At 39.9% G+C, this 23136-nt stretch overlaps 2 protein-coding genes across 3 annotated transcripts; one reads left to right on the plus strand and one right to left on the minus strand.

The window, feature by feature from the left end:
• Positions 1-243: 243 nt before the first annotated feature.
• On the minus strand, positions 244-16239 carry armc8 (armadillo repeat containing 8). Of its 2 annotated transcripts, none has more exons than XM_030427644.1 (22): positions 15924-16239; positions 14336-14412; positions 11990-12061; positions 11255-11397; positions 11044-11141; positions 9813-9905; positions 9623-9703; positions 9425-9500; positions 9250-9340; positions 9104-9164; positions 8804-9004; positions 8020-8115; positions 7542-7624; positions 7079-7160; positions 6844-6930; positions 6649-6741; positions 6291-6440; positions 4149-4244; positions 3763-3858; positions 3559-3631; positions 1733-1826; positions 244-1642 (listed from the first exon to the last, which is right to left on the minus strand). In XM_030427644.1, exons 1-22 carry the CDS (start codon positions 15966-15968, stop codon positions 1609-1611), a joined length of 2022 nt encoding a protein of 673 aa, XP_030283504.1. In that variant the 5' UTR covers positions 15969-16239; the 3' UTR covers positions 244-1608. The 2 variants fall into 2 exon arrangements, with proteins under 2 accessions (XP_030283504.1, XP_030283505.1); XM_030427645.1 differs by lacking the exon at positions 15924-16239 and adding an exon at positions 15465-15580.
• Positions 16240-16489: 250 nt separating this feature from the next.
• Positions 16490-22913, plus strand: dbr1 (debranching RNA lariats 1). The gene is made up of 9 exons (XM_030427648.1): positions 16490-16626; positions 17183-17520; positions 17602-17726; positions 17816-17896; positions 18885-18970; positions 19072-19296; positions 19446-19523; positions 19609-19754; positions 21159-22913. Exons 2-9 carry the CDS (start codon positions 17324-17326, stop codon positions 21934-21936), a joined length of 1716 nt encoding a protein of 571 aa, XP_030283508.1. The 5' UTR covers positions 16490-16626; positions 17183-17323; the 3' UTR covers positions 21937-22913.
• Positions 22914-23136: the final 223 nt, after the last annotated feature.

Raw genomic sequence — 23136 nt, forward strand, 5'->3', positions numbered from 1 at the left:
TTTTGGACAAAATAGTTATTAGCTTTGTCGCCCAAACTCCGCGATGAAATAGGAGGAAACGTGAATCCTCGGTATAAACAACAGCGCATGAAAAAAGTAATTTAGGATTTTTCTCCTTTGGATAAATCTGATTGCTTTGGCTGAACATGTGAGCCAACCCCTCAGTCCTCTGCTTTATGTAAACTAGTATTTAAGGTGAAACATAATTGTAACAAGAATAAAGAAGACGCAACACAAAGGAAATCCTTCTTCAGGTCTGCATATATTTTCCAATGGTAACATTCATTCTATCAGAGTTTCCATAAGGTTTGAAATGTCAGGGAACAACACTCTAGAAATATCCTGATGGGAGAAGAAATTATATGATAGAGGGATCAAACACAATGTAGCACTTATTTCTGCTGCTGTGGGTGCACTTTTTGTGCCCTACCCTCCAGGGGCCAGTCTCAAGTTGTTCTTCCTTATTCCTTACATCTATTCTACCCTTGCTTGCTTTTCAGAACACATCATAGTAAAAACAAACCCAGGAGCTTTCATTTATCCCTTTTGACAAACACACACACAGAAGGAGGGGGCTGCCAAAAACAGCAACAGATATTAAATCTGATTCAATAGAGGTGTGAGGATACATACATCCTCCCATCTCTGGTGTTCTGTGTACTCATGCCTGTTAATTAGTAACGGGGCAGGTCAGAGTGAGCACTCTGGAACTACATTTCCCATTGGGATCATAAGGATATTGGACAGAAGTGACAGGCTCCAGTGCACGCAGAACCACAACAGTGAGGGGGAAAAAAAACACAAGGGGAAAATACATTTCTTTTCCTTATTCTCCTGTATAGACCATGTTCACCGTCATATACATACTGAATCAGACTGCAGTGGATCCACCCTACTGTGCCAAGAATCATGGTTCAGAGAGAATGAACGAAAACAAAGAGGGTCAGGGAAAAATAAAAATCCAAAAATAGATATTTATGTTTATATTTATATATATTTATATATTTACGAGGTATGTATCCACAAAAAAGAAAACACCCATTTCAAAATAGGCAGTCTGTGTTTTTCCAAATGTGTCCTTGCTTGTGATGCCTTTAAAGGAAACATTAATATTAAGAGTAATATTATTTAAAAATGTTAAAAATAAAACTGGGAAGCTTTGCTGTCCAACAGCCCTGATCTTGTATCAAACCTCGCAGTCCGGTGCTCTGAGACCAGAATCTCCACCACTGGGAGTCCAAAAGCACCAAGGTGGTGCTGGTTTCAGGCTGCTGCACTCCAAAAGAAAAAAAAAAAAAATCACAAATCTCAAATCACAAAGTCCCAAAGGAAAAAAAAAATCACTTCATTGATTTGCCAACAACCACGGTCTCAGAGTCTCCAAGATGAGGTTTGGAGTGAACAAAACTGTTGAGGCTTGGCTGAGGTGGTAGTTTTGGGTGGTGGGTAGGAGGTGAAGGGAGGCCAGCCACAGGTCCAAAAAAGGTGTCTTTGTGCAACAAAACAAGCCTCGACAATAAACAAAATGAGAAACAAAAAGACCAATGGCAGGCGTCCTCCTGGCGATTGTTAGTTAGGCTGGCAGTAGGGCGTCTCTCTCCTCTGTAGTCATGCTAGGTACTGCTGCATCGCCGTCTTCGCCCTGACAGACACACAATCAGTCCACCTGCTCAGCAATTAAAAACATGTGTTTAATGTTTGGTGTGTTTTATGATTCACTTTTCTGACCCACCTGTCGCTGAGGTTGGGGTCAGAGGCCTGGGTGAGTTTGTGCAGGATGTCCACAAAGCCCATCTCCCTCAACTTGTCCTGACGCTCCTGAGAACCTGAGAACACATTTGACAACAGATGAGAAAATTAATTCATCCAACATTTCTTAGCATCTGCCAACATCTTAAGTCCCATTTAAACGTGCTAAATGATGGGAATTCAAAAGGGTTAGTGGTTTGCAGAGTTCAGTTTGCTCCTAATACATCTCATCATCATCCGGAGCAGAAGTCCCACCATCTTTTTGAGAACTATGAATACACTTGAGAAACACCATCTCAACCATTGTCACTCAAGTATTCACACATTACTGTGGACAAACTTTTTTGCGAACGCCTTCACCGTCATTGTGTTTATGGTGTTTTTGTGCTAGGTCTGTGTGGATTTCAATTGTGCGTTGAGTCGAGTAGGGGTCCAAAAGCTCACATTTGTTGAACTTTGACCTTAGCTGTGCTGACCTGTGCTGACCTGTGCTGACCTGTGGGCGCAGCCAAACACTGTTGACCACTGCTTTAACCAAAAGACAAACAAGAAGTTATCGTGTTTCTGAATGCCCAGAACAGTACAATAATACGTTTAAGACTGAAGCAATTAAAGGGGAATTCCAGTTTTTTAAACCTGGACACTATATTTACATGTTTTGGTGCGCAAATGATTCATGCTTACCAAAAAGTTATGGAATCGGTCCAGTCGATTGCATCACCTGGCAGCCGCAATACAGCTGCAATGTAACTGCTTGTGGCAACTCCAACAGTCAAAGTTGCAGCCTCTAAAAGTGCTGAGGTGGAGGTTTTGGTTCTAAGTTTCTGACAACATTACAGACACACTCCTGTCAGGGAGACATTTTGTAAAATAAGATCCAAGTCTTGTTGATGAACAAGTCTCGTTTAAGCTTGTTGCCTAATCTAGATTGTCAAAAATCAGTTTAATATTCAGCCATGAGAAAGAAAGTCTTGCTGGCTGCTCCTCTGGATAAACCCTATACTCCACTCTACAACTCTGACTCACATTCTCATTGTCGTCTTCCTGTACCAACTCGGCTCTCCTGAGATGTCAAAGCAATATTTCTCCTTGAATGAGACTTGTGTTTGTGGTGACAAAAAGGATCTTATTATATAACAAAAAAGCCAATCTCCATAGGAATCATTTCCCTGATTTTGTCAAACAGTTGGACAAGCCAGCCTGTCAGCTGAGGCAATTTACTGGACTTATTCCTTAACTTTTGTTGTAAGTCATGTAAATATAATGTGCAGGTTTTAAAATAAACTATTCCCCTTTAAGTAAAAGGTATTAAGTGTGTTTTTGTAGAAATAGCACACAATACTGACATATATTATTCCAGTGGATAAATTCCTGAGAGTGCACCAGATGTGTATACCTAACATGAAATACGGTCAGAATCTCTCCTTCCATTATCGAGTTATGGTGTTGAATAATGGTGAGAAAAGTGTTTTTGCACAACACATCATGTCACACATTTTCCCATCTAGCATATGAACTCTTGGGTCATGACCAAAAATGTGTTTTGATTCGTCAAAGTGACCTTTGATAACCAAAACTCCATGTGTCCATGTGGTTGCTTGTGCCAAATTTGAAGAAATTCTCTCAAGGCCAGAGATATCGTGTTCACAAGTAAAGGACAGCTAACGTGAATATGCTGTAATGTGAACACACAAGACCTACAGCGTTTCATCAGACATGACAAAACTTCAGCTTTCCTCACAACCTCTTCCTCCTCTCTCTGAGCCCTTTTCTACATTCCTCATCCCACTGGTGTGGTGTTCCCCTTACCGTCTTCTTCATTCCAGATAAGGTTTGAGATACAGAAGGTGGCAGCGAGCTGCAGTTTCACATTCGAATGCCCCTGTGGGAACAGCAAAAGTCAGACAAAGTTAGGAAAAATAAAACAAAAGGTCACATCAGGTCTCAATCAGATGTTTACTTCTACTGTAACAAACAGTGTGATCTAATAAATAAGAACAAGGGTGAGAGTACCATGTAGTATTTGATTTTCTGGAGCATGTCGTCATTGGTCATAATGAGTTCCTTGGCTGTGTTGCCATCGGCGATGTTGGCTAGTATGCACAGTGTCTGACAGATAAGACAAGTGTGTTACATCACTGCTGCTATCTGATCATTTTGTTTTTGTGATACACCAAAAGAAAAAAAACAAAACAAATTGCCAACAAATTCTTCTTCTAGCTCAACAGACAGTACTACACCACTGAACATACCTAACTAAATAAAGACTGACCCCAGGTGGACAGCTTATCATCACACCTGCAAAATCTCTACTACTCTGCAATGCTGGCTTTTCATGTAGCTGGAGGATGAATTCTGTATGACAATCATTTGTAAGCATAAGCAGAGAGCGAGCTCACCTGTTCTTTGACCTCTATACTGTGCTCTGCTTCCAGGATGAGGGTCACTGCCTGCATTATCTGCTTCCCATGAGAACTCATGATCTGGTCTATGTGCTGACATCATGACAGTTATGGAAAAAAAAGAGTAAGCAGGAGAGAATCAGTATGCATGTTGTAGATTTCTGGGGATTTTATGCAAAAAAAAGCTCATATCGGTGTTTTAATATCTGCAGATTAGGTAAGAAAGTAGGCAGCATTCAAGGTCTATGCAATGCCATAAAAGTCCCCATGGAACAACTCTGACTGCAGTACCAAACACAACAGTTCAAGGAGCAACCTGCAGACCGAGACAGTCTACACTCAGACCTGTGACAGAACTGGAAAGAGTGCTCACTTGCTTCTTAGGGTGCTTTTTGTGCACACTACTGTGGACTGTTTTACATGACATGGATTTGTACAGTCCCTCTGGGCCTTTCACTCACTACATTCTGAGCAGTACACACTGTATCTAAGGAGAAAACGGATAGCAGAAACCAGATAGATGTTGTTTAAAAGGTGTCATTTAAAAATATGGCCAGATTTCATAGGTAGCTCCAAAACTATAGTGGCCAGCCTATCACCTGAATATCTAACAACTGCTGCCCTTTGCTAGCTATCCATGGCTGTTAGGGTGATGGAGGTCAGATTTTACAGCAGCTCTGACCAGAGGGGCTTTTCATATACATGTGCTGGCTCTGCTTGACTCGGTTTGACTCGACAGGTCAGCCTAGCACGGCAGGGATTTGCATTTCCATTACATTACATATCTTTACTGATGACGTGCTTGTCTTGGGTAGTGGGCAAGACAATGTAATTACTCTTCCTCAACTTGAAAGTGAACATGATGAAACAGTAAATTAAAGCAGAAGTCTGAAAGTACAAACATGGACACCGGAGAAAAACTAAATTTCAAACCAGATAATAAGTGAAAGCTACATAATTGCTGGGAGCTGAACACAGCGACATTTACAAATGTATTTTTCTCTGGTGTTCAGCACAGACATGAGCTGTGTATTGCAACACATTCTTTTTTGAGGGAGTAACGGGGGTTATAATATAACGGGTGAGATGTCACCACTCTTGGGATCCACTCTGGAGAAGTCAATCTCTGCATGGCTTGGCTCAACTTTTTTAGGGTTAAACTGGTAATGGAAAAACAAACCAGACCGTGTAGTTTGATTCAGCGCAGCCAAAAATGACCAGGACTGTCACTCAGGGGACTAAAAGACACCATAGGCAGAGACATGAAAGGGTGTCCAGTGGGAGAAGAAGGAAGGAGGAAGAGGAGTGGGAGGTAGTCAGATATCAGCAGAAGCTGAAAACAGCATGTAAAGCCAGGATATTTTCATATCTTACTGAGTGAGTGAAATCAGAATGTTTACGTTTTTATTTTCTGTTTATTAAGTTTATTTTGTTCATTTATTCCAGCAAAAGCTGACAGCTCCCAGCTGAGACTACAGGGGCTATGAGACTATGGCCTCTCAGTGTTTCTCGTGAATGGTTTTGCATTTGTGGCAGCGGCAAAAACAATGGCATAAGTAGGTCTATATCAAATAGGAGAGGTCGGATCACAATCAGTGCTATTACTAAATAGAATGAGGTTGGCGTCGTTCTCTTAGATGGATAGGAATATAAAACTATAAAATCCTATACTGGGTTGCCAGATATACTTGGGCGGGTGTTAATATACCTGGACGGGCCGGCCAAGTAAACTATATATGCAGGTAACACTGCCTCTTGCACAAAGCCGTTTTCCTCTGCAACACAGTACATAGATGTCTTTGACATAACATCCACACTATTTTTTCTTCATACTGATAATGTTATTTATGATAATAATGAAAATTCTGTCTATATCTTACATATTGCTCCTTTAAAGCAACATTATGTAGAAATTGGCAACACCACTGTGATGAATACAAACATCACATATTGTGCTTTAATATATATCAAAGTCAGGTTCATATCACATCTACCAAGACACTATCAGCACACTCATTCATTCAAGTCTATCAAATTCTTACTTTTCCAGAGGATTGTCCATACAGTGCTGATACAAGGCAGCACTAATGTAAATGTTTACTGTATATTAATAATATTGTGTGTATGTGCGTCTCTCACTGGGCGCGTTGACAGCAGATTGCGCAGCAAACCGAGGGTCTTCATCAGCACATTGGTGTCGGGGTCCGATAGCAAGCGGAACAACTGTTCTGTACCCAGACACCGAACAATCTCTCCCTTCACCTTCTGATCCGCCTGGAACGCCATGTTCTTCACACACACACACACACACACACACACACACACACACACACACACACACACAGTAGATATAAAAAAAAAAAAACAGGAAAATAAATGTGTTTCATTATATCAAAAACTTGAACAGTGTTGGAAAGCATAGATTCAATTCACTTGCCAGGATTTTGGTGGTTATAAGAAGCCTACAAGTGTAAAAAGTGTCAGCTCATCTTCTTACCATCAGGGCCCAGATCCCATTGACCCTCAGTGCAGGACTGTCACTCTGGGTCAGACTGCATAGTAATTCAATCACCCCTGACTCCAGGATGGGCTGGAGATCAACAAATTGTTCTCAATTTACACGTGAGAAAATCAATTCCCCTTGTTGTATTACATATTACATATACATTTATAAGTTTCTGTGAGTGTGTACCTCTTTGCTGGGTGAGAACTCCAGCAGTAGATTGCATAGTGTAGAGGAGGCCATGACCAGGACTTCATCTGGTGCGTTCTGCAACAGCTACACACAGCAACAACACACCACGTTACTCAGTATGCTTTTATTTTCACATTCAAACACCTGAAGATATGTGGTATCCAAATACAATATCTCCTCCTACTTTGCCATATGTACTCACTAAAACTAGTTTCATTCAAATACTACTGACCTTCATGAGGGGTTTCCACACCGCATGGTCATGGAAGCTGGTCCTCAGCTGTTGCACCGACCGCGAAAGACTGTGAAGACACCTGGACAGAAGAACAAGTATGATCGGACACACACAAACACAAGTTTAGCTGAGTTTAGTTACAGCTGCATATGTATTGAATCAAACCTTTTATTTATTCAATTTAACCAGTTTGGTTGCATCATTCAGATTAAATGTTATGTTAAAATTTGAAAAAAAAAAAAATACAAATGAAAAAGTAACACATAGTTATCTTACATCTTTTGATGCAATTTAGACATTCAGAAGAAAGCCATTGCAGCACAGGTATGGTTAATTATGAAAATCAATGCTGATCAAATTTTGTAAAACTTAATTTCACACATGTCAGTTAAATCTTGGTGCAGGGACTAGAATGAATTTAAAGTGGAATATAGTATAGTGGACTCGCTTTACACCATACCTGACAGCTGCCAAACGGACTTTAATGCTGGATTCTGATAGACCACTGACTATCCTGTCCATCATGTTCTCTGTCTCTGTGATCTAAAGAGAAAATAGGAGGATATATACGTGTTTACATGTATGTAAACACAAATCATAAGCAATTATTATGACATAATATGATTGCAAGATTGTTCAGGATTAGTGGGAATTATTATTTTTGCATCAAAAGTTCCATTTTCATTGAAAAAAGCATTAACATCATGATGATGTGATATTTGTTGAGCTCTGTACCAAACAAACATGTTCTCTTACATCTGAAGACAAATATTGGTGGGACATCTCTGCAGCACCTCCATACTTCATAATAATGTTGTTAGGTCACACATTTTACCTTTCTCAAAAAAATTGCTGATTATGGCATTTGGATTTGTGCAGCCCTAATGTATGCGCACAATAATAGTTGCAAAATAAAATACATTTGAGGGTAAGGTCACCTTTTTGCGGATGTCCTCGTCGTTGGAGCCTAGTGATGCGTAAAGTTTGAAAGCAGCTTGTCTCAGTTCATGTGCATGCTTCAGGTCATGATCCAGCTGCAAATGACAGAGTGGACAAAGTGAACTGGTGTAAGATGTCAGCAGGTGATAGAACTTTTTCACAAAAATGGTGATAACTTCAACACTGAAAGATTACTGAGTCATAGTGACTATGGTAGCACAGTTAGACTGGCCAAAGTGCTGTCAGAAGTTCTGAGCAAAACAATCTTTGCCTTTAATTAATCTTCTTAACAACAATAATTGTGATAATAATTTTTAGCCATACTAGTTGCTCGGCTCTACAGATGTAATGTTCAGAGTGTCTTTCCGATGGACTAAGTCTGAGTTTTCCTTAAGGGTCAACACCAAGTCAAGGTTGAAATTAGTCCAATACTTTTGGTTTACTTTGTTACATTCTGCTCTCGAAAGGTGCTAAATAAAAAAAAGTACTATTTAAATTGCGACTGGTTCAGGAAGCCATGAACGAGCTACAGCCAATGAGAGCAGAGCTTCTTCTCTGAACTCATTCTAATCATGCCTCTTTGTGTTTACAAGACAGAACGCTGTGTAGCCTGCAGTATAGCAATCTGACAACTTTGTAATTCATGTAGTATGGCCAGGGCATAACATGTCTGTAGACTCTTAGTCTTCTGAGTCTAACAGTACGGACCTATCACATACATTAAACACCTGCCCCTCTTCACATGGCTAAAATACCATTACATGAAATGTTCCAATGACCCACCCTCTTGATGTCAGTAATGGCAGACACAGAGCTGGGGTATTTGAAGTAGTCAGCCAACATTGCCACCAGGTGGTCAGTGGTGCTTGCGATCCTCTGCAGCTCGACGTCGGGCTCCATCAGGTAGGCCAGCGTCTCTGCACCCTCCACCCTCTCTTCAAGCAAATGCTCTTTACTGCACATCCGCACGAGGCACGGCAGAGTCTGGATGAAAAGCAGGAAGCCACATGCACTTTCATTAAAGAAGTGCCACCGACATAATATAATATAAACATATAGACAGAGGTCTCCTACAAGGCTAACCTTTAGGACTACGCAGCTGTCATCTGTCCTGATAGCACCGGCTCGACACATGTATGTTAGACTGGGAAAGAAAGAAGTCACATTCAAGGAAAAAGTATACATCAAAATATATGCATATATTCTCAATATGGTTTTATGTCACTCACCATTTGGCTGCTGTTAGCTGCATTTCAATGGGTTGATCCCTTTGCATCATTCTGACAAATACCTGAGAGAGCAGTTCACCATCCACCAGCACTGGCAACAAAAACAAAAGATGGATAGGTTTAAAAGTGAAGCTCATGAGAGGAGAGGGAGATGGCGAGGGAGAGGAATCCTCACCATTCACCAGTGTCATGGAGACCTGAGTGTTCTCATAGGCCAGGACTGAGAAACACTTTAACGCCTGCATCCGGACCTGGAGAGCCAATGGGGTTGAAGGAGGAGAGAATATAAACACAGGTGAATTAGTCCTAGGATTGAATGGTCGCATCACTGAATTGGGCAAATGCATATGCTTACAGAGAGACAGTCATATACCTTATAAGAGGGTGAGATAAGTAGAGGAGCAATGTTCTGGATGGCGCCATGGTTGAAAAGAACCGTCTGATGCTCTGGGGTCTGGACAAAACAAGTGTCCCGTCAACAATGAATCTTGGTCTGGCTACAAGTGTGATGGACTCTGTTTTTGTGGCACTGTGTTTGTGTGTGAACAAATACCAACAAATACCTTACAACAGTGGGAGAAGATCTGTGTGATGTACTCCTGGGTTCTCTGTGAGCGGCTCAGTAGAGACATTAGATGAGGAATCACAGTGGAGTCCTATAAAAACCATTAACAAGATGGGAATGTTTAGAATTGACCATATAATAATGGCAATAATATTCAATTAGAGGTACACTGAACTGTTTGTATGGCACATGATTTGTCAGCACTATTACAGATTATAAGTACCTGTACATTGTTTGTTTCAAATGCTGCAGAGAACACTTGGACATGTAATTTATTCAAATGTATTTAAAATCTACATTATTCAATATCTCTGATATTATCATTAAAGTTTTAATTGTGTAATGTGAAAGGGTGGTTCACTGTACATTAATGACAGAAAAACTATGATTGAAACGTTGTTTCTTTTAGCTAATGCTTTGGTTTTATAGATTCATTCATTGAATGCAGCTTTACGTTTCTTTAGTGTACCACACAGGCTTCTCCATTGTTTTCTCAGATCTAAATATTTCAGTTTGCTGATGCATGCATTTTGTGATAAATACATTTAAGAGTAATTTGTAAGAAAGTAGCTCCAAAAACTATACGGGGGGAGAGAGAGGAGAGAGAGTCAGGCATCAGCAGCGGGGAGAGTGGGAATATTTTCAGATCTTACTCTGATTTAATTGAGCTAAATCCTCAATTCACAGAGGCGATTGTATAAGACAAACCAAAAAGTGTTTTGATGAGATTTACTTAATTTAGGTTGAGTTTATCTGAAGTGTTGACGAGTTAACAAGAATTATGAAGGTGCATGGTTGTATTTTCTGTTTAGTAAGGAAAATGTGTAAAACTTAACTTTCCCGACATTTGTAAGTTTATTTTGTTTCTTATTAATAACTTGCTCCTTTGACATCTCCCAGCTGAAACCACATGGGCTGAGACATCAGACAAATCCCAGGCCTGGGCTAACAGGTTAGCATGCTAGTACAAAGACACCGTTCATATAACATTAACACTGTTGTTTCTTCACACTATAACGTTAGTTCATTTTTTTTATGTTTTAAACTAAAATTCTGGCCATATCTTACAAGTTGCCCCTTCAGTGGTATAATGGCAATACATGCGGCTAATTACAAACAAATGGAGAGTGGTACCCTGCACCAGTGTGCTTGCTAATTAGACAAGGTATATCAAAAATTGTACTGGTGCTTATGTATTTAGATGACAGAATATGTACAAAATAACCTACAGTATAGAGCAGCTGCACAGGTGTGACTGGACTTATGAAAACCGTTCTCAGACATCTAAGACAAGCTTCAATGAAGATCAGGTCCGGACACAGGAGACCTATGAGCATAAAACACAGGGGTTGTATAGGTGTGTATCTGTGCAAGTCGAAGATCTTGTTCCCCGCGGGAAGTATTTGCATGCAGGAGTATGTGTGTGTGTACCACCCCAACCTTGAAGAAGGGCAGGGATGATGTGACAGTCCACCAGGGACTTGATGTTGTTCTCGGTGCCCATGGCTAGGCTGCCCAGTACCACGGAACACTCTGTCCGCAGCTCCAGACTGGACGAGCTCTGCTGCAGCAGGTACAGTAACCTGGAACCAACGATCAAACACACACACTGAAGCAAGAGTACTGTAAAGGGTGTTAAGTAACCTGTAGGGAAAGGCTGCAACTAACAAATGTTTTCATAGTAGACTAAACTGTAGGTTAATAGATGATCGCTCAGTGTTTGTATGTCTTGTGTTGTCCACAATATAAAGATACACATTTTACTGCCATAGAGGAGTAAAGAAACTGCTAAATGTAATCACAGAATTTCATCTTTTTTTCTACAATAAAATTACTCAAACAGATAACTCGATTTTAAATGATACTTTATTCAAAATACTTGGTGATTAATCCAATATTTGACACCTTAACAATTCATTGCCACAGCACTTATTCCAGGTTCAGGGTATATAATACTACTAAGTAACATCTGAGCTTTAACAGTTCCAGGTTGTTTTTAAATGGCATTTTAATTTTACACTGTCTTCTGAACAAACATGTGCTATTTAGCACCAATGCCAATGTGCTGAACAAAGTGAGTGCGCTTGAACAACATTTTTAATTGTCAAAAAATGGGAAGTAAGAACAAAGGCAAAGTCAGAGGTATTGGAAGTGTAAAGTTGTGCAGAGACGCACCTCGGCACAGCTCCGAGGACAATCAGATTGGCCTTCTGTTTGTTGTTTCCTATGACTGCATTCTTCATGTCGCTGAAGTAAGACACATAACCATTATCAAAATCACCCAAACAATCTATTCAAGGCATCTGTGACAAATGTGTACATATTACAGTACAAAGGAACAAGATGTGAAGTCAGGTAATTAGAGGTTAAAAGTCTGGGAATTCAAAAAAGAAAAACAAAGTTTTGATTAGGGATGCACAATACATATCGGACAGATAAATTATCAGCCCTATAATGGAAAATTTACATTAGCGGTTATCTGCAAATAAAGAAATTATAGACGATACATCTAGCTGATAATACCAAGCCAAATTGCCTTAACAAGTGCAGCATCTACACACAGTAGGTTGTGGTATGCACCTTTAAAGTTGTTTTGTGAGCAGCCAATAATCACAGAAGATTGAAAAATACGCTGATGTCGAACATCAAACTGCTGCACCTATGTAGAGCCACACAATGTAGACATGAGCCACACATGCCATCACTGTGTTTGTTCTTTTAAAAGAACAACACCACAAGAGGTAAAAAGTCTTCAAGTTTGACCATAAAATCTTATCACAGCTATGGAAAAAAAGGAAACCATCTTTGGTCACTTCATCTTAGCCTTTCTTGCTCTTGGCTGTCCACAGAAAAAAAAAAGAGTCTGTATTTCTCACTCAAAACTTGAAAAATGAGGACTCCCGAGTGTCAGGTAAAAAGTTACAAATGGCACTGATGAAAAACAAGGAGAAACTACACTACATGGGTGAAATCATTGATACTGCAATGACTGGCTTATGGGGCTTTCTCTTTCTATTCCCGTTTTTATTTTCCAGCCAGTCCGAGGGATTTCTCTCACTGACAGGCTCCACAGCCGATTCTTTAAGCTTACTCGGCTGCCAACAAGGCTGTCTAATGTCAACAGTGCAGGGCACTAGGGCTACAGACTCACTGACAACACTGTAACTGCAAGTACGTGTAAGTAAATACTGTAGTGGGGGGCCATACAAAATTTCACACCATAAATTGGGTAGAATCATGCTGTCTGTTACAACACATCATGTAAAGTATTCTGGTCCCTATACTTTATCAATACTTTATAATAACAATCCTTACCAACAGGGACATTTATAGTTAGTTAAACATGAGTTCATTGTTATTTCAACATAACAAACAATGAAATCCATTTATTGAGCAACTGCTCATTGTAAAAGTTGCAATTTATGTTTATAACTCTTTGTAAATGGTTTATCAATATTGTGCAGTTCATCTGTACACATTTGGATAGCCATTATACATTTGCGACTAATATTCATCAACGTTTACAATTGCTTAAGAAATGGTTTATAAAGTTTTTCACTGTAACTGTCAGATAACTACTTGCTAATTTGAATTGTTTATAAATGTACCATTTAATAATAATGGTGATTATAAAGTGGTACCTATACTTCTACAACAGGTGAGAGAAAAATGAACTTTTATTCTAAAAATAAGAAACACACTCTAAGTACAGCCTATACTGTTTAATTAAAAAGGCATTTCCCCCAGTGGTGTCCTGATAATATAAATTAAGCTAATAGTGCTTAGACAGTTCACAGATTGTCAGAGGGAGTCTTCAGCATAGCTGAGGACATTAGCTAGATCATCTGAGAAGTAACAAAGACACCAGGCACACAGAGGTCAGCCAGGCCCACATCTCCAAATTGGGGAACAGGGGGTTTACAACAAGCAGAGTCACGACAAGGTCTTGAAGAACACAGAATGAGCCAATTCATTTGTATTCACTGCATTTAGTTTTCCATGCAGTGTTTCCTCTGCATTGCAAGAGCCCAGATGATATCATATAGCAGGTGAGTGAGGCTAGTGGAAAAGTACTGCTACAGCAGGCAGTCAAATTAGTCAGGTGCTCCGCTAGTGGAGCGCTACAAGCCGTAACCAGAGCTAGTCTCTTCAGAAGTTAAAAATAACTATGAAATAGGCAGAGTCCAGGTCACTGCAGTTTAGACAGAGAGTGAGAGTGGGAGAGGGATACAAGGTGTAACTGAGAAGTGAATTGCATTTTGATATAGACATCACATGAAAGTCTGAGCATGTAAACAGAATCTATGCTCACTGAAGAACACCTCAATCGGTTATGTTTTCTATAGAAGTAAGTGTACGGCTTGTAATCAAAAGAAAAAATTTTTATGAGCAAATTGTATCACAGCAACATGTGAAAGACAATTTGAACAGATTCAGAACAGGACAGCTTATCAAAAAAATAAATGAATACAACTTTTACACTATTACAATGTATGGGAAGGTAACGTTTGCTGAACTTACATGACTCCCTGCAGCACTTTCTGTGGGTCGGGGTCGAACAGTCTGTCAACATAATGGCGACTAGTGGCAGTGACTTCCTGCATAAGGACAATAATTACAGAAACACTGGTGACATAATTCAGTGACATTTACATTATCCAGCTCAGACTATCTTGTAGAAAGTTAATAAGAGTAGGCCTTTCTCCAGCTCTCTCTCTCTCTCTCTCTCTCACACACACACACACACAGCAAATATTTTCTGCAGATTAAAAAAAAAATGCAAGCATTAAAGGAGTACAAAAACTAAAAACAATAGCCATTAAACAACAGTTTAAACGGCTGATTTTTGTGATTTTGTCTATGAGTAATGCTGTCTCACTGCTGGCATACATTGACAGACCCACAGTCATGCACACTGACACACACAGCAGCATCCATGACAGGGTCCTTTAAAGGCTGTTATGACACCCAGTGGCTACATGTGACCGCAGAAAAACTTTGTTGATATCATTGACAGCTTTAACCAGAACTTTCTACATGACCCTAGAGGAGCAAACCTTACAGAGCTCATTTCATGCTGCAACCATTAGTTTCTGGTGCTTTCAAGCAATAACTAGGTGTTCAGCATATTCTGTACCTGCATAAAGCGTCTTTACAAATATGTCGTTTATATTTTAGCTTCAATGTTTATCATGCAAGTACAATACATACAAGAACGCGTCCCCAAATGTTATTAGAGTGAAGGCAGCCATAAGCTAACATAATGTCTAAAGGGTATAAATCAAAGTCTTCTTTCTGCATGTACCTAACGTGGGGGCGTTTCACCATTACAAATCCCTAATATGCTCCTTTACACTACCCATTTAACATTAACTTTAGCAAGTGCTATCACCTACTAAAATACATTACTATACCGTACTAATTGCTAGACTTCTCGACTGCTGCCAAGCTAATTGTACCCAGTCGGAAACTCCTCAAAAAGTAGGCAATAGGTAAGTTATGTTAGCTTCGCTAGCTTACCCGTATGCTAGTTGTTAGCTAACGTTACTTCGAGCACCTATGTTAGCTAGCTTAAGAACGTTAAGTTTGCTTTTATATTCCCGACATGCAACTGTGAATATTATCCGGTGGTTGTAATAAAAGCCCAGACCTGCAATGTATTGTCCACTGTGCATTATGCAATATTTTAATCGTGTCTGGTTATTTGCTATGGGAATATTAGTGACAGCACTCTCAGTCTTAGCAGTTAGCTGCTAACTCATTCCGAGTGACACTGACAGGTACTTCGTTCGTTTGATTTTGATTCCTTGCTTCGCCGACGGGGAGACCGGACACATTAACAGCGTGCATCCCTTCACATTTTCAGAACGTTCCCGCCCATCCGGGCGAAGTCAGAATAAAAACCGTTCTCATCGTCAGCTATGTAGGCGGACCGCTACAGTGCTACATGTTGCAAAGCCTTTAACTTAGCTCGTGGGCTAACAGGAGACATACAACCTTGCTCCTAGCGTCCTTATATTACTGATCAAATTAAATTTACAACTCGCTATTGGAGGGCGCATACTGTAAATTTGACAATGATACTTAAAACTATGACAGTGACACTCACAGACAGCACACTGATGCGGAGAGGGGCCTCCAACAAGCACGCCATCTCTCTTCCCCCGATCGAGCGCCCCAATCGGCGCAGCACTTTGCAGACTCTCCGCCCCCCAGAGCAACTGTGAGTGGCTTTTAAAAAGTAACTGCTGCTAAATCACGCCACCCCTCACCGGCGTTATTATAAAAACAGGTCACTATATTCTGCTGAGGGCTCGGCTGCAATCAGAAGCAGTAGATATGACGGTACTGCAAAAAAGACAACACAGCTAACTTGGAGAGCGCTCTCTGTCAGACCGTGGATTTGTCAATTAAGTAAATTGTGACTATAGACGTGACGTAGTAGTGTCTCTTTGAGTCAGATTCGACACGAAAACTTGACCAATGAACCAGTGTCGTGAATTCAAAACTAGAGAAAATACGGACTGTGCAGCAAAATGAACCAACATTTTCTTTGAGCATACTTAACAATACGTAAACATAAAATAATTATATCACAAATATTTCTTGGAATCTACCGCCGATGATCAAAATGGGTTTGCTCAAATAGGGCACGTTCTGCGCATGTGCCGTCAGTGGTGGACGCGAGGTGGGAAAATTCATTCTATCGTGGCTCTGCGAACCTGGAGCGTAAACATGATTTTTAGGAAAAGTTTTTAACTTTGCGGAGTACACAACATACAGACACACTCCTCAGTTATTAATTCTTCGCCGTAAGTGCACAGTTTGTACTCAGCTTCTCTTGTTCTGGTATGTAGGACATATATAGTTCCCTGTTTGCTGTTGGGTCGTATGAAAACGTTGTAACGTTAGCGTTATCTCGCATTAGATGGACAAGCTAGCTAAACTTAGCATGGCTAGATATTGCACGTTTTGTTTTGTTGCTGATTTTTTGTATTAATGTGCTATTTGGTTGTAGCAAGTATCGGTACACAGCGAAGACAAAAGATTGAAAAGGCCTTGTTGACACGCATAATTGGTCAAATGCTGCTGCCACATTTGTCAACGAATAGTCAGGTTTACATACATGTTTACGGTCCGGTCGCCATTCCACATTTATTTTGTCTTACAGCAACTGTGTAACTAATGGTAACCGATTAAAACAACTGTTATGTCAGCTTGTTTTACACAGACTGGCAGTTCTGTTGATAAGCACCCTTGTAGACAGTTTTAAGTCGTATTCCATTGTCCTTTTATCGTTCTCCATGTAGATTCCACGTTTTTCGTCCCCTGTCGTTTCTGATACTTAACCTATGTTTATCCCCACAGGTCCCCAAGAGATTATTTATAAAGAAACAGGCTTCAGCATCTTTGAGTGTGGTGGCTGACAGCCCCTCGATGAGCACAGACTAGCCTACAAACCAAGACTGTGATTTTCTCTGGGACTGTGCAGCTCATTTTGTGTGCAGCATGAAGATTGCAGTAGAAGGGTGTTGTCATGGGGAGCTGGACAAGATCTACGAGACAATCGAGTACCTGGAAAAGAAGGAAGGGGTAAAAGTGGACCTTCTGCTTTGCTGTGGAGACTTCCAAGCAGTGCGAAATGAAGGAGACATGAAGTGCATGGCAATACCAGCCAAGTACAGAATGATGCAGACCTTTTACAAGTTAGTTCTTTGGTCCTCCTTTGTCAGGTTTCAAGAAGTGCAACAGCATTTAAAACATTTATATAACTGTCTTTGTCGCAGATACTATTCTGGAGAGAAGAAGGCTCCAGTCCTGACTATTTTCATTGGAGGAAACCACGAGGCTTCCAACCACCTGCAGGAGCTGCCTTATGGTGGCTGGGTGGCACCCAACATTTATTATCTGGGTAGGGAACTGTACACAGTAGTTGTGATTATTCTGTCTACCTGTCTATCCATTAATCCCTGGGCCTGACTTGGCCAAATATGTTTCTAGGTTATGCTGGTGTTATTCGCTACAGAGGGATAAGAATTGGTGGAGTATCTGGAATCTTCAAATCACGGGACTACAGAAGGGGTGAGGATATTTTTTTTTTACTATGAGTCTGTTGAAGTACAGGTGTGAACAACCTCAAGACGCATGGCAGACTGAGGACGCAATTGAGATCCTATTGCTCGGACCACATTCAGCAGTGAAATATGTCCTGAGCCACATCAAAGGAACACTTACTCAACTGATATCTCCTGTGGAAAAACAAGAAGACGCCACAACAAAGTGAAGAATGAATTGCACACTGTCCAATTTCCAAGTGTTTCACTGTAATGCAAACTACGTGTCTGGGCTCTCCTAACCTACACATGTTGGCAGCATATGCTTGTAAACACACTGTTGGTTTCAACCAATCAATGAACAAGAAACCTCAATATCTCTAAAATGTTACAAATCAGGTGATTGTAAGAGATATGGTGTGAGGAGAAACTAAACAAACTTTGCCAAAAGTTGCTACAACAAATTCTGAATCATAAACACATCCTTGTAAATTTGACATTAAATTAAAATAAATCGTGTTCACTGAATTTTTGAAAGAAGACAACATTTTATTGACTGCAAACAGATTTTACTATTGTAGTAAACGGTAACCAATATAGGCTACTTCTTTGGCACCCATGGAGAAAATCCCCAGACTCCTTTAAAAAAAACCAAAAATAAATAAAATAACACTAAATTAGTGTTACTAGGAAACTTTTTATAAACTTTTTAAACATGGACTAGAACATCTTCACAACTATTTTGGCCTTATTATTAATTCGGCACACATACATGAAGATTTTTCTTAATTGTGTAAAAAGCAACCATTTCTCCCAGTGATGCGTGTGTTTATTTGTTATAGAGCAGGGAAGTGAGATCCAATCACAAGTGGTAACTTGAGAAGTACAGTATGTTGAGTTTAATGCTAATTCCAGGTGTGAATTGAGTAGAGCTGTCCACTTGTAAGAATATTAAAAGTTAATGTTTAAAATTTTACACACTATGCAATGTTTACAAGAAGTATGTGGTCTTTAAGGTCATCACGAATTCCCTCCATACAATCCTGATACCCTTCGAAGTGTGTACCACATCCGAAATATTGAGGTATTCAAATTAAAACAGGTAAATATCACAGATTCAGCTTCTCTTCTCTTGCATACAATTTTGAAGATTATTTATATTATTTATTTGTAATTGATTCATGAATGTTTATTTTCACTAAGATCCAGATGCCCATAGACATTTTCATGAGCCATGACTGGCCTCGTGGAATCTACCACTATGGAAGTACAGGGGAACTGTTGCGAAAGAAGAAATTTCTGCGTCAGGAAGTAGAGTCCAACAGTCTGGGAAGTCCTGCTGCTGAGGAGCTCCTAGCTCACCTCCAGCCCAGCTACTGGTTCTCTGCACATCTTCATGTGAAATTTGCTGCTGTTATGCAGCATCCGGTGAGAGTGACAGTTTTTCAGGACCAACTATATTGTTGCTACTTCAGTATTACCTACTGATACATTTAAATTTTGATTTTAATAATTGTGGGTACCAATGTAAAATACCAAATATATCACACCAACTCAGTGAGTTCTCTTGTCTTTAGGCCAAAGGTAATGCTGCCCCACGTGTTACCAAGTTCCTGTCGCTGGATAAATGTCTGCCTTATAGGGAATTCTTACAGGTGAGAGAAGTTTGTTTTAAAAAAAATACAGCTTAGTTTGTGGATAAGGGGTGACAGTCGCATGAAAAGTATACCTGTGTTGCAGATTGTGGATGTTCCAGAGAGACCTGGTTCATCTGGGGGTCTTGAGTATGATCCAGAGTGGCTTGCTATTCTGAAGGCCACCAACAGTCTACAAAGAATCACCCCACACCCCTGGAACCCCCCAGAGAATAATGGCCTGCATGAACGGTACAGACATTTAGACTTAAAATTGCAGGCAGAGCAGGTGCAATCAATTGAAAGTGCAAAGGACAATAAATATCACTATATGATGTACTATATACGAGTTAACATTCTTTCAAACTGTGAAGTTTACTAACACAATCAAAAGGGGAAAAAAAATAAAGCAGTAATGTAGCTAGCATGATTGCAAGCCTGTCATTAAAAATTGGGCTAACTGTTACATTAGACTTGGCAAAATGTAGCTGCTTAAATATACAGCTGACATTACATACCCTATGTACCTGTATGAGTGTATACACTGTATATAAACTTCTCATTAGTTATTAGGATATTTTAGTGTTTCACTTGATTTTTTATCCTGTGACATATCTTTATATCTATTTTGAGTTGTGTGAATATTTATGGTCCCCAAAAATATTGAACAAACTTAAATTTTATAATCTGCTGGTTATTTTCAAGATTAAATTAATCATGTAGTCAAAAAAAGTCAAAACACAGTGAAACCTGCTCGTCAAAATTTCCCAGTGTTCAAATTGACGTCTCCAAGTTGCTTCCTTTGATCAACCAATAGTCCAAAGCAGAAAGACTCTTCATTTACTGTCATAAATGACAAAGAAAAGCTGCAAATCCTCACCTTTTTAAAAGCTGGAACAAGCAAATGTTTGTCATTTTTGCTTAAATAGTTGAGAATTAATTTCCTTTGGACCAAGTTGTCGAATTTTTCGTCTAATCATTGCAGCTCTTGCTAATACTAAATGTAAATGCACACCCAACCAACAAAAATATTAAGCACCTTTTATTAATACTGACCACAGCAATGCCTTTTGCTCAGCACTTCATCGAGCTTCTGAAAAGATGCAGTTGGCCACAGGCTTAAGTATGCACACATAGTTTGCATTGTGAATAGCATACAGGTGTGGCTTGACCGTGTCAGACAATGCAAGTATAAAAAAACAAAATACAAAATTATCAAATCCAAAAATCAAAAATGTAGTTGTTGTCTTCTCACCCCCTTGACAGTGGAAAGTCGAGTGACATCTTGTAGTCCACAGAACATTTCTATAGCTTTACAACACAATAGCGTTGCAGCATTATCCTGAGGAACTGTGGTGGATGAAGTAGATGGATTCAAATGTTTTTACAAAATGTAGAAAAACTTCCCCTGACTTTCCATTAGCATGGGGGCGAGTAGATAACTTGTATTCTGTGAATGTATTTTAATTTCTTGGTAAACTTTTCCTTTTAAAAACATAAAAATAATTTCTGTCTTGAATTGTCAGTAAACTGACTGAGCAGTTGACATTTCCCTCTCATATCTTTACAGTTCACTTAAACATAAAGGCAAAGCTGTTGTGCTAATAGTTTCTGTTCATGATGTCTTTTCTAATATGGACTGTCTATACCCATCAGGTGGGACTTTAGCGCGTCAGAAGCAGATATGATGCAGGTGGTGGAGGATTTGAGCGGTGAACTGGCCATCCCAGACAACTTTTGCCAGACTGTGACACCCTATGAGCCCAACAAGCCCCAGCCCCACGCTACTTCCAGTTGTAGCACCAACCCTCAGACGACAGAGCTCTGTGCCACGTTAGGTCTCACAGACATCTACGCCCTGGCTGGGCAGGGAGGTGATGGGTTTGGGAGAGCTCAGGGCAATACTGTAGGGGAGGAGGATGATGAAGATGGAAATAGTTTAGGAAGTGTGGATGAGCCCAGTGAGTACCCGAGCGACACTTCGGGATTGTCAAATTCATTTAATCCGGATGAGATCACGATAGAGGATGAGTGGGAGGAAGAGGAGGGAGAGAAAGGAAAGGATGATGTCGAGGACAGGTCTAACTCAAATGCAGCAGTAAAGGGACATGTAGGTGAAATTCACACCCCCAGTCGTATGGTCCTGCCCGATCCCAAATCTGATGCCTCACCTACTCATCTGTCCCACATATTGAACCTGCCACCTCCCTCCCACTCTACTCCAGCAGTAGCCCGCTGTCAGTCTGTAGCAGAAGGGGAAGGGCATTTGGAGCCCGATGATGATGATGATGATGATGATGCCACAGCTGTACGCATCCTAAAACGTACCAGTGATGAGACAGGGGATCCTGGCAGCAGAACCACAACTCCCAGAATCAAACGCAGGAACCAGGTCATCTATACAACAGTAGAGGATGAGGAGAGTGAGGATTAGCGGTCAGGGAGAGATCAGGTGAAAATGGAGGACTCAATCCGTATTATTGTCATTAAGTGTACAGTGCTCCCTTAGTTTAACTTCATATGTAAAACCTAATTTACTTATAAACTGTCTGCCTGAGATATGGCATTATTAAAAGGCTTAAAAGCAGACTGTACACAACAAAATAGTTCCGTTTCAGCATTCCGTTTCTACAGTAAGGCAGTTATAGCCATGGAAATGTTGTCTCTTTATTAAAGGATAAGTTCACCCAAAAGGAAACATTGACTCATTATCTATTCCCCTCCATGAAGGTAGAAAGCTGGGAGAAGTTTTGTAGTCCACAAAATATTTCTGGAGGTTAACAGCAAGGCATCAGCATTCTCTTAAACAACTGAAGTGGTGGGGGACTTGTAAAAAAACAAAAAAAATATAAAATGATTCCATACAGCTCTTCCAATGTAATCCAAGTCTGCAGGAGCCCTGAGATCCAAAATGGATCTAATGCTAAGCTGAATACATCAGCCCATCAACTCGACTGCGAGTAAAGGACATAAATAATGTTATTGTAAATAAATGTTAATTATGTTTTCAATTAAGTGCCCAGTAATATCAATTGTTTAGGATAATGCTGTTATGCTTTGAAGCTCCAGAAATGTTTTTTAGACACAAAAGTTCAGCTGACGTTCCATCTACATAATGACTGAATCTTCAATTTTGGGTGAACTTCCCTTTTTAAAATATTTGTATTATTTTAATCCAACCAAACACTTTTAGAAACCAATCTTTGCTTTTTGTGTTTTTATACTTCATGTAATTTCAAGAGAAGAGGCTGGAAAATGAAAATATCCTATTTTTTTTTAGAACTGAGTTAATGATGCACCATTGTAAAACTCAAAAGGAAATAATAAAAATGTGACTGTTGGTGACTTTTGTTTCACTTATCTGAGGCACGAGGCAAGTGAAAGAAAAGTAATCAGCATTCTGCACTCAAAGCGCCATTCACAGCTTTATTGAACACTATACATACTCAAGGAGCTGATGGAAAAATCAAGTATCATTTTAAGTGCACAGAACACTGAACATACTTGTGATTACTGAATAATGAATAAGCAAACGCTGTTCAATGTATATAATGAGCTGAGGAGCTGTTTGCGTCCTGGGGGGGCGGATGAATCATTTTTGTTTGTATTTGAATACTGAATGAAAATGGTATTG

Source organism: Sparus aurata, chromosome 9 (genome assembly GCF_900880675.1).
Source record: "Sparus aurata chromosome 9, fSpaAur1.1, whole genome shotgun sequence".
NCBI lineage: Eukaryota > Metazoa > Chordata > Actinopteri > Spariformes > Sparidae > Sparus > Sparus aurata.

Excerpts from the sequence above, each read along its gene's own strand:
- armc8 (XM_030427644.1), bottom strand. The coding sequence starts at position 15,968 with ATGGCGTGCTTGTTGGAGGCCCCTCTCCGCATCAGTGTGCTGTCT. Across the intron at positions 9,341-9,424 it reads CTCCATGACACTGGTGAATG|TGCTGGTGGATGGTGAACTG; the intron begins GTGAGGATTCCT and ends TTTTGTTGCCAG. Across the intron at positions 7,625-8,019 it reads ACGAGGACATCCGCAAAAAG|ATCACAGAGACAGAGAACAT; the intron begins GTGACCTTACCC and ends TTTTCTCTTTAG.
- dbr1 (XM_030427648.1), top strand. The coding sequence starts at position 17,324 with ATGAAGATTGCAGTAGAAGGGTGTTGTCATGGGGAGCTGGACAAGATC. Across the intron at positions 17,521-17,601 it reads ATGATGCAGACCTTTTACAA|ATACTATTCTGGAGAGAAGA; the intron begins GTTAGTTCTTTG and ends TCTTTGTCGCAG. Across the intron at positions 19,524-19,608 it reads CTTATAGGGAATTCTTACAG|ATTGTGGATGTTCCAGAGAG; the intron begins GTGAGAGAAGTT and ends CCTGTGTTGCAG.